The 9,867-nt window shown below is 45.8% G+C and overlaps 2 protein-coding genes across 4 annotated transcripts in view; both read left to right on the forward strand.

The window, feature by feature from the left end:
* The window catches only part of xylb (xylulokinase homolog (H. influenzae)), a 13,198-nt gene extending 8,888 nt beyond the window's left edge, over window positions 1-4,310 (forward strand). The window contains exons 12-19 of the mRNA XM_062379367.1: window positions 220-335; window positions 446-561; window positions 1,983-2,056; window positions 2,145-2,241; window positions 2,366-2,418; window positions 3,147-3,234; window positions 3,311-3,405; window positions 4,017-4,310. Of these exons, the coding sequence (XP_062235351.1) occupies window positions 220-335; window positions 446-561; window positions 1,983-2,056; window positions 2,145-2,241; window positions 2,366-2,418; window positions 3,147-3,234; window positions 3,311-3,405; window positions 4,017-4,085 (708 nt within the window). The 3' untranslated portion in view covers window positions 4,086-4,310. The remainder of the gene's footprint in view (window positions 1-219; window positions 336-445; window positions 562-1,982; window positions 2,057-2,144; window positions 2,242-2,365; window positions 2,419-3,146; window positions 3,235-3,310; window positions 3,406-4,016) is intronic.
* Window positions 4,311-4,527: 217 nt separating this feature from the next.
* LOC133932613 (uncharacterized) lies at window positions 4,528-6,441 on the forward strand. Of its 3 annotated transcripts, XM_062379370.1 has the most exons (3): window positions 4,528-5,249; window positions 5,309-5,488; window positions 5,578-6,441. In XM_062379370.1, exons 1-3 carry the CDS (start codon window positions 4,528-4,530, stop codon window positions 5,735-5,737), a joined length of 1,062 nt encoding a protein of 353 aa, XP_062235354.1. In that variant the 3' UTR covers window positions 5,738-6,441. The 3 variants fall into 3 exon arrangements, with proteins under 3 accessions (XP_062235354.1, XP_062235353.1, XP_062235352.1); XM_062379369.1 differs by having other exon boundaries at window positions 4,528-5,488; XM_062379368.1 differs by having other exon boundaries at window positions 5,309-6,441.
* Window positions 6,442-9,867: the final 3,426 nt, after the last annotated feature.

The following is a 9,867-nucleotide window of genomic DNA, read 5'->3' on the forward strand; positions in this document are numbered from 1 at the left end:
TCTCTACACACAACTGAGTTCATCACACAACTGAAACACAACTGAGCTCTACACACAACTGAGTTCATCACACAACTGACACACAACTGAGCTCTACACGCAACTGAGTTCATCAAACAACTATCAAACAACTGAGTTCATCACACAACACTGTGACTGTGTATGTGTGTGGGGACTTATACTGTGTGTGTCTGTGTGTGTGTGTGTGTGTGTGTGCAGGTCAGCTTGGGGACCAGTGACACAGTGTTTCTTTGGCCTCAGCAGCTGCGTCCAGCTCTGGAGGGACATATCTTCTGTAACCCTGTGGAGAGGGAGGAGTACATGGCTCTGCTGTGGTAACACACACACACACACACACACACCCACACACCCACACACACACACACACACACGCACACACACACACACACACACAGAGAGACAATAATGATCGTTTGGTCCTCAGCTTTAAGAACGGGTCTCTGACCAGGGAGCGCATCAGGAACCAGGTTGCTGGAGGATCATGGGAAGTTTTCTCTGCTGCTTTGAGGGACACGCCGCTCGGGAACGAGGGAAACATCGGTGAGCTTCCTCTCTTTTATTCTTCCTTCCTTCGTTCCTTCCTCTCTTTTATTCTTCCTTCCTTCCTTCACTCCTTCCTCTCTTTTATTCTTCCTTCCTTCACTCCTTCCTCTCTTTTATTCTTCCTTCCTTCGCTCCTTCCTCTCTTTTATTCTTCCTTCCTTCGCTCCTTCCTCTCTTTTATTCTTCCTTCCTTCCTTCACTCCTTCCTCTCTTTTATTCTTCCTTCCTTCCTTCACTCCTTCCTCTCTTTTATTCTTCCATCCTTCCTTCACTCCTTCCTCTCTTTTATTCTTCCTTCCTTCGCTCCTTCCTCTCTTTTATTCTTCCATCCTTCCTTCACTCCTTCCTCTCTTTTATTCTTCCATCCTTCCTTCACTCCTTCCTCTCTTTTATTCTTCCTTCCTTCACTCCTTCCTCTCATTTATTCTTCCATCCTTCCTTCACTCCTTCCTCTCTTTTATTCTTCCTTCCTTCGCTCCTTCCTCTCTTTTATTCTTCCTTCCTTCCTTCGCTCCTTCCTCTCTTTTATTCTTCCTTCCTTCCTTCGCTCCTTCCTCTCTTTTATTCTTCCTTCCTTCCTTCGCTCCTTCCTCTCTTTTATTCTTCCTTCCTTCGTTCCTTCCTCTCTTTTATTCTTCCTTCCTTCCTTTGTTCCTTCCTCTCTTTTATTCTTCCATCCTTCCTTCACTCCTTCCTCTCTTTTATTCTTCCTTCCTTCCTTCGCTCCTTCCTCTCTTTTATTCTTCCTTCCTTCCTTCGCTCCTTCCTCTCTTTTATTCTTCCTTCCTTCCTTCGTTCCTTCCTCTCTTTTATTCTTCCTTCCTTCCTTCGCTCCTTCCTCTCTTTTATTCTTCCTTCCTTCGTTCCTTCCTCTCTTTTATTCTTCCTTCCTTCCTTCGCTCCTTCCTCTCATTTATTCTTCCTTCCTTCCTTCGTTCCTTCCTCTCTTTTATTCTTCCTTCCTTCGTTCCTTCCTCTCTTTTATTCTTCCTTCCTTCCTTCGCTCCTTCCTCTCATTTATTCTTCCTTCCTTCCTTCGCTCCTTCCTCTCTTTTATTCTTCCTTCCTTCCTTCGCTCCTTCGTCTCTTTTATTCTTCCTTCCTTCGTTCCTTCCTCTCTTTTATTCTTCCTTCCTTCCTTCGTTCCTTCCTCTCTTTTATTCTTCCATCCTTCCTTCACTCCTTCCTCTCTTTTATTCTTCCTTCCTTCCTTCGCTCCTTCCTCTCTTTTATTCTTCCTTCCTTCCTTCGCTCCTTCCTCTCTTTTATTCTTCCTTCCTTCGTTCCTTCCTCTCTTTTATTCTTCCTTCCTTCGTTCCTTCCTCTCTTTTATTCTTCCTTCCTTCGTTCCTTCCTCTCTTTTATTCTTCCTTCCTTCCTTCGCTCCTTCCTCAGTTTTTGTCCTTGATGTGTTTCAGGCTTTTACTTTGACACCATGGAGATCACCCCCGCTGCCGTGGGAGTTCACCGCTTTGACTCGGACGACACTGAGGTAGAGAGACTCTTACACAGAGAGAGAGAGAGAGAGAGAGAGAGAGAGTTCAGGCTGTTGATTGACACCTGCCTCACCTGTCCACCAGGTGTCCTCGTTCAGCGCCCAGGTGGAGGTGCGTGCTCTGGTTGAGGGTCAGTTCATGTCGAGGAGGGTTCACGCAGAGCGACTGGGATACTCCATGAGTGAGAACACCTTCTTGTCTTTCTTTATCTTCAGGTTTCACTCGTTCATTTGTTCTCTGCTGTTTCCGGTGTGACATGTGACATGTGACATGTGAAAGTTTTAAACTGTGTGGCTTCCATCCAGGAACCAGGGTTCTGGCGACAGGAGGAGCTTCATCCAACAAGGAGATCCTACAGGTGAGTCCTCTCACATGTTTAATATCCATGCTCTCCATATGTTTAGACTGAACTCATTTTTAAACGTCAGGACTCTACAGAATGAAGATGCTCATCTTCTGGAGCCGAAGCCCCGTCAGAATAAAAGAATGATTCAGTGAAACGCTGGAGTGCTTTTACTTTGAAACAGGTTCAGAAGTGTAAAGACAAGTAGTTTAAGAGAAGAGCAGAATAAACAGAGAAAATGATCTTTCACCTGAGTTTTAATGTTTATCTGATGAATTTATATCACAAACAAATGGTTGCCATGCTTTCTGTATCCCTCTTCAAAATAAAAGCACTCCAGCGTTTCTGTTGAAGGAATCCATTCCCTTGTTTAAAAAGAGTTATTTATTGTGTAATATTTGCAGGAGCTGCACGGCTTCATACTGTGTAGTACTGGTATTACACAGGAGTACTTTTATACAAGAAAATAGTCATATTTATGGCCATATTCCAGTCAAAGCCTTTATGTGAAAACATTGTGCTGCAGAACATATTGTTGAACTGGAACTACATATTTTGCTCTGAAGAGATAAAGTTGACAGATAAAGATAAAGGGCACTTGGGCATGAAGATGGGTAAGACTGGGATCGAACTGCCAACCCTTTGATTGGAGGATGACCGCTCTACCCCTCAGACACAGAGTCATTAACCGAGACCTGGGACAGAATCAGAGAAGAAGAATCATTTCATTCTCCGTCTCTCAGGTTCTGTCTGATGTGTTCAACGCTCCGGTCTTCACCATCGATGTGTCCAACTCCGCCTGCCTGGGATCAGCCTACAGAGCTGCTCATGGTAAACGCTGATACTGCTGGTACTACTCCTGCTACTGGTACTATAACTCGTCTGTGATTGGCTGATGTGTCTTCAGGTCTGGTGTCAGAATCTGGAGTTTCTTTCTTTGATGTGGTGAAGAACGCTCCTGAACCACAGCTGGTCGCTACGCCACACCCAGCTGCACAGGAGGTACACACACACACACAGACTTACACACACACACAGACGTACACACACACAGACTTACACACACACACAGACTTACACACACACACAGACGTACACACACACACAGACGTACACACACACACAGACGTACACACTGACTAGATGTTGCTCTACTTTAAATCAGGATGTTAAATACGAAACATTGACAGAAAGTGAAGTGTCGACTTCTCTCTCAGGAAACTCAGTGTGAAACATGAACGGGTCCAAAGAATGCATAAAGAGAAGCATAATCATTATAATGAATAAACACTTACTTTCTGTGACTCAGCGTAGACGTCAGGTTTCTTTACATCCACATGTTCTTATTCACATTTTCAATTCACACATAAAAATCCATAATTCTATAACTAATTAAAAAGGATGGAAAAGATTTTCTTCTTATGGAAAAGTTGGTGTTAAACGTTGATTTGACTCAGTGAACAAATAATGATGGAAAGACAACTTTGTTGAAACTCTTCAGATTTGTGTTTTCCAGACTGAGCAGGATTTAAAGAGACGTTTCTTTTGTGCTGCTGAAGTTTTTCTGTCATCGCTGTTGAACGTCACAAACAACATGGACGTGTCTGTTCCAGGTTTACCCCCCCATGCTGAGGAGATACGCCCGATTGGAGGAGAGGGTCCTGCAGCAGAGACCCACCTGAGCCACAGCAGCCAATTAGATCTGCTGATGGAAATCAACATTTCACAAAGTAAATCACTGACCAGTCAATCAAATGTGTTTTTGTTAAAACAAGGAACTTGACAGATTGAGTTTAGCTCAGTGCAGGTGACTGATAAGCAGCATTGAACCATTAGAATCAGTCAACAGAAGAAAGAGGAAACTAAACCACACTTGTTTATGTATAAATAAAGTTTTTAAAGTTAAAGTATTTGTCTGCTCGTCAGCTGTAAAAGTAAAATCAGCTCAAATCAGTTCGGATTCATTGTAAACTACAAACAGTCCAAATCCGTGTGTCACAGCAACACAATGATCAGATCAGACTCAAAGACAGAATCCACCTGACGTCTGACCAGCTCCTCAGGTCCCAGGGAGTCATCTTTAACATTTATTAAATATCAAAGTTTGGCTTCACTTTGTGGCAGATGTCATATCGTCCATCTTTATTTACAGTGTGTGGTTTGACAGCAGCTCCACCTGCTGGTCAGGAGGAGCTTTCATTCAATTTGATTTGTCTCCAGATATTCAGTCTTTGTTTCTCTCTAATTTCCATCCTCCTCTTCTCTTTCTCTCCTCTTCTTCCTCTCCTCTCCTCCTCCTTCTCCTCCTCCTCCTCCTCTTCTCTTTCTCTCCTCTTCTTCCTCTCCTCGTCTCGTCTCATCTCCTCCTCCTTCTCCTTCTCCTCCTCCTCCTCCTCTTCTCTTTCGCTCCTCTTCTTCCTCTCCTTGTCTCGTCTCATCTCCTCCTCCTTCTCCTCCTCCTCCTCTTCTCTTTCTCTCCTCTTCTTCCTCTCCTCTCCTCCTCCTTCTCCTCCTCCTCCTCCTCTTCTCTTTCTCTCCTCTTCTTCCTCTCCTCGTCTCGTCTCATCTCCTCCTCCTTCTCCTTCTCCTCCTCCTCCTCCTCTTCTCTTTCGCTCCTCTTCTTCCTCTCCTTGTCTCGGCTCATCTCCTCCTCCTTCTCCTCCTCCTCCTCCTTTTCTCTTTCTCTCCTCTTCTTACTCTCCTTGTCCCGCTCATCTCCTCCTCCTCTTACTCTTCTTCTCTTTCTCTCCTCTTCTTCCTCTCCTCATCTCGTCTCCTCCTCCTCTTCTCTTTCTCTCCTCTTCTTCCTCTCCTCGTGTCGTCTACTCCTCCTCCTCCTCCTCCTCCTCCTTTTCTCTTTCTCCCCTCTTCTTACTCTCCTTGTCTCCTCCTCCTCCTCCTCCACCTCCTTTTCTCTTTCTCTCCTCTTCTTACTCTCCTTGTCTCCTCGTCTCCTCCTCCTCCTCCTCATCCTCTTCTCCTTCTCTCCTCTTCTTCCTCTCCTCATCTCGTCTCCTCCTCCTCCTCCTCTTCTCTTTCTCTCCTCTTCTTCCTCTCCTTGTGTCGTCTACTCCTCCTCCTCCTCCTCCTCCTCCTCCTCCTCCTCCTCCTCCTCCTTTTCTCTTTCACTCCTCTTCTTACTCTCCTTGTCTCCTCCTCCTCCTCCTCCTCCACCTCCTTTTCTCTTTCTCTCCTCTTCTTACTCTCCTTGTCTCCTCGTCTCCTCGTCTCCTCGTCTCCTCCTCCTCCTCTTCTCCTTCTCTCCTCTTCTTCCTCTCCTCATCTCGTCTGCTCCTCCTCCTCCTCCTCCATCAGACTACAGACCAGAGGTTGATAAAGGTTAGCCTGTGTGTGTCTGTGTGTGTTTCTGTGTGTGTGAATGTGCACGCCATTTTCTACTTGGTGGTTAAGGCTCAGTTTCAGAGAGCTTGAGGGGATTTTATAGTGTGTGTGTGTGTATGTACATGTGTATGTGTGCTTGTGTGTGTGTTTGCTGTGTGTGTGTGTGTGTGTGTGTGTGTGTGCATGTGTGTGTATTTGTAATGCGGCAGAGGAGAATGGGTTCATATGAGGAGACGGACACTGCAGAGACTGGGCCACATGTGTGCAGTTGCATGTGTGTGTCTGTGTGTTCAGTGTATAGCATTGACAGGGGTGGGAGGGGCTCTGAGCTGTCCTCAGATGACACACCCAGAGAAGCTGCTGTGTGTGTGCACAGGTGGGCGGGGCTACCAGTTGTCATCCCCACATGTCCCCCGAAGACGTCCGACCCTGTGAGGATCTGTTATTTTTTGCATCACTTCCTTTTCCTGTTGCTCATTAGCTTCTGTGTATTTAAAGTCCAGCTCTTCACTTCCTTTGTGGTCTTCTTCTTCATGTCCTTCATTCCAGCGTCACTTTTCTTGTGAGTATTGTTGATCCAGACTTGGACCTGGACTGTCTTTTGGATTTTTTGTAGTGTTCCTGATGTTTTGTTTGTGTGTTTGAAATAATTTGCTGCCAAAAGGAATAAAAGGGGGTCAACGAATTGTAAAGGAGCAGGAGACAGAGTGTGTGTATTCAATTTACATATCTGTGTGTATAGTTGTGTGAATGTGTGATGATGAATGGAATCAGAAGTGTGTGTTTCAGATAATAAACCAGCTGTTGATTCAAAGGCAGCAGATGAAGACGTTGATTTCATCTGAACCCTTCAAACATGGCCGCCTGCTGAGGCTGATTGAAGACTTCAGGTCCGAAGTGAGATGTTCATGTTGAAGGAATGACTGACAGCAAAGATTTAATGAAGGGCTTGGTTAGAGAAGGTTTTTAGATGCACCTTCACTGACAGGAGCAGGATTTCTTTAGTATTTCTCTCTGGTCCTTTGTGAAACAGAAATTAGCACCAACTCAGGCATCTGCGCTTCCATGACGGATCATGTGATACGATCACATGATCCGTCATGTGATACGTCACAACCTCCGCAGATGCTACTAATGGTCCCGGTGAAGTCCAGTCTTTATCAGCCCTGGGACCAAAACTATTCAGTTTGTCCTGAAGGTGGCGCTGGAGGAGAAGACTTGAGTTCAAAGTCATTCTCGGATTGACTGTTCCTGTCTATGGTCATGTTGAGTGGCCGTCCACCACCAGGGGGCAGGCTGTGGAGCATTGGTAGCTGTTAAGGCACCAACCTGGCAACACCATGTCCCAACCACTGGTCCAGCTGGTAGCAGATTCAGGATCTGTTGCTCATCATGAGTGTGGCACACGATGATGTCACCGGGCTCTTACCCTTGTGTCCTCTCCAGTCATCTCTGTGTGTGTCCTCTGTGTGTGTCCTCTGTGTGTGTCTGTGTGTGTGTGTGGTGAAGGTTCTCTCTGAGCCACCACTGTGTCCATTATTTCAAACCCCTCCTATTTGTGATGCATGACTGTGATTGGCCCAATCAGTGTCCGGATGACAGAGGACAAGAGACGAGGACGCTGGGTCCAGCTCAGGACACCGAGCAGTCCCCCGTGATGGAGCAGGATGGAGTTCACCAGGCCGCAGGTTCGAGACTCGTGGTACAGATCAAATCATTGCACCACAGCTACGCTAGCGTTTGTCACAACAATAAGAACCTCATACTGAATTGTGATTGGTTGGTTGTTTCTCCAACCGGATACAAACTCTTGAACTAGGCTGAAGAACATCTTGAACATCTGAGCTGTCTGACTATGGATGAAACATTCTGAGCTTTATGATCCACAAACAGATGAAGGGCAACAATAGAAAAGACAGGAAATCCAACACTGACTCTGCTCTGTCTCACTGTCATGGGGCCACAAACATTTATCACCTTGTCCTCTTGTCCCTGATCATATTCATACCCTGATACCGAGAGCAGGAGATCCTCTCTTCACAAACAAAGGGCTGGACTGGGACAACATATAGAACTTGATGATGATGGATCATCTTCATGGAGTCGACCTCAAACAGAAGAACTACTTCATCATCATGGAGGATCACGGACTTTGATAATGGACCATAGCTCCTGATGGTGTCAGCTGATCGAGGACAATGATCACAGCCAGACTTCTGGATACACAACATGTCTCCTCACATCTTCAGCATCAGGAGCTCCTCAGTTCATCTGCTCCTTCATCTCCATCAGACTTTCTGTATAAACACTTTAAACATGATGTCACAAACTGGTTCTTCTCATGTACTGAATCCTGTTGTGTTGATGTGTTCAGTGTGTGTTCAGTGTGTGTGCAGTGTGTGTTCAGTGTGTGTGCAGTGTGTGTTCAGTGTGTGTCCTGGGAGAGGATCCTCACATGGAGCTGATCTTTATTCACTGATCACTTAGTTTCTGTCTGACTCTTGTTGAGTCAAGAACAGGAAGTGGATCCTCGTGAACATCGATGAGATGGTATCTCCCCTGGTGGAGCTGCCGCCCCATCGAGGCCTCACCCGGAGCGACCTCTGGAAATATGACCAAATCAAATCTGATTGATTGTTACTTCCATATGAGAAATGTTAGAGATTATTATTTATTATCTTTACTTCAAAAACAGGCTTCCTGTGTGTCCCGCCATGTCTCAGCTGTCTGCTGTGTGTGTTCCTGTCGAGTCCTTCAGACCTTCAGACCTTCAGACCTTCAGTCCTTCAGTCCTTCAGACCTTCAGACCTTCAGACCCTTAAACCTACAGCCTGAAGAGAGAGAGCCAGCAGGACACACACACACACACACACACCCCAGAGGAGGACGGGGTCAAACAGCAGCTCAATGTAGATTAATTAACAGCGAGATGAGCTTGATTGACACTTAAAGTGTGTTTGATCTCCCAGAATGCACTGCAGCATGGTGTTCATGTGCAGCCTTATTGGTGTGATGTCACTCTTACGGGTCTTTGTGATGGATCCATCTCTCTGATCGACCAGGTCCTGGATGGGGACTGGACCCGATCTCTTCGCAGCACAGTACCAAGTACCAATGTTTTGAAACGGATGCGGGCACTGGGAACCAGTGCAGGGAGTGGAGGAGTGTGAGGGAACTCAGGTTAAAGACCAGCTGAGCTGCTGGAGCTGCTGGACCAGAGCCTCGACCCGAACCTGGATCCAAACCTGGACCAGAGCCGGGATCCGAGTCTGGACCCGAGCCTGGACCTGAGCCTGACGTCTCCACAGGAGAACCTGTCCTCACACAGAAACACACAGCAGGTGAAAACATGGACGAGCACTAACCCACAGTGAACAACAGTAGAAGAAATTATATCATATTTTACATCAACTCAAATCAGTTGTTAAGATTATACAGTGGTGAAAAAAAATTGTATTTTATAAAGTGTTTGTATATAGTGGTCCCACCTCGTGTTATGAGTGACTTCAGCTGGAACTCTCTCTCTCTCTCTCTCTCTCTCTCTCTCTCTCTCTCTCTCTCTCTCTCTCTCTCTCTCTCTCTCTCTCTCTCTCTCTCTCTCTCTCTCTCTCTCTCTCTCTCTCTCTCTCTCTCTCTCTCTCTCTCTCTCTCTCTCTATCTCAGTTCATCCTGGCTGCATCAAACCCAGGCAAACTTATCAAAATAAAGACGAAACCTCCGGTGTAGATTATCAAAATAAAGTCCACCCTCGTTTCTATACAGAAAATATTTGCATTACTGCCACCCACTGTGTTTATTACCCTTTGTAATAAAAACCGATCCTTCAAACTTATAAGTTTTAATAACTATTCTTTGTGAGTCAACGAGTCTTTGTGTAATGTGGCCTCTTGACACCAGAGGACGGTATAAATCATCGAAGGGTAACGATCCAGTTTCTTATTCTTTGTTAACATTGAGGTATCAAACGCTTCGAGCAGTGATTCCTCACAGAATGAATCATGTAGTGAAGTTATATGTTCGGACCCCTCCTCCGGATGTGTCCCCCACTTCAAATTAAGCCACAAGGTGTCGTGTCTCCATCAGGGCTTTTATTTTGAAAGAGGAGGCAGGTGGTGCAGCGCA

The sequence above is a fragment of the Platichthys flesus genome, chromosome 21, assembly GCF_949316205.1.
Source record: "Platichthys flesus chromosome 21, fPlaFle2.1, whole genome shotgun sequence".
In the NCBI taxonomy this organism is placed as follows: domain Eukaryota; kingdom Metazoa; phylum Chordata; class Actinopteri; order Pleuronectiformes; family Pleuronectidae; genus Platichthys; species Platichthys flesus.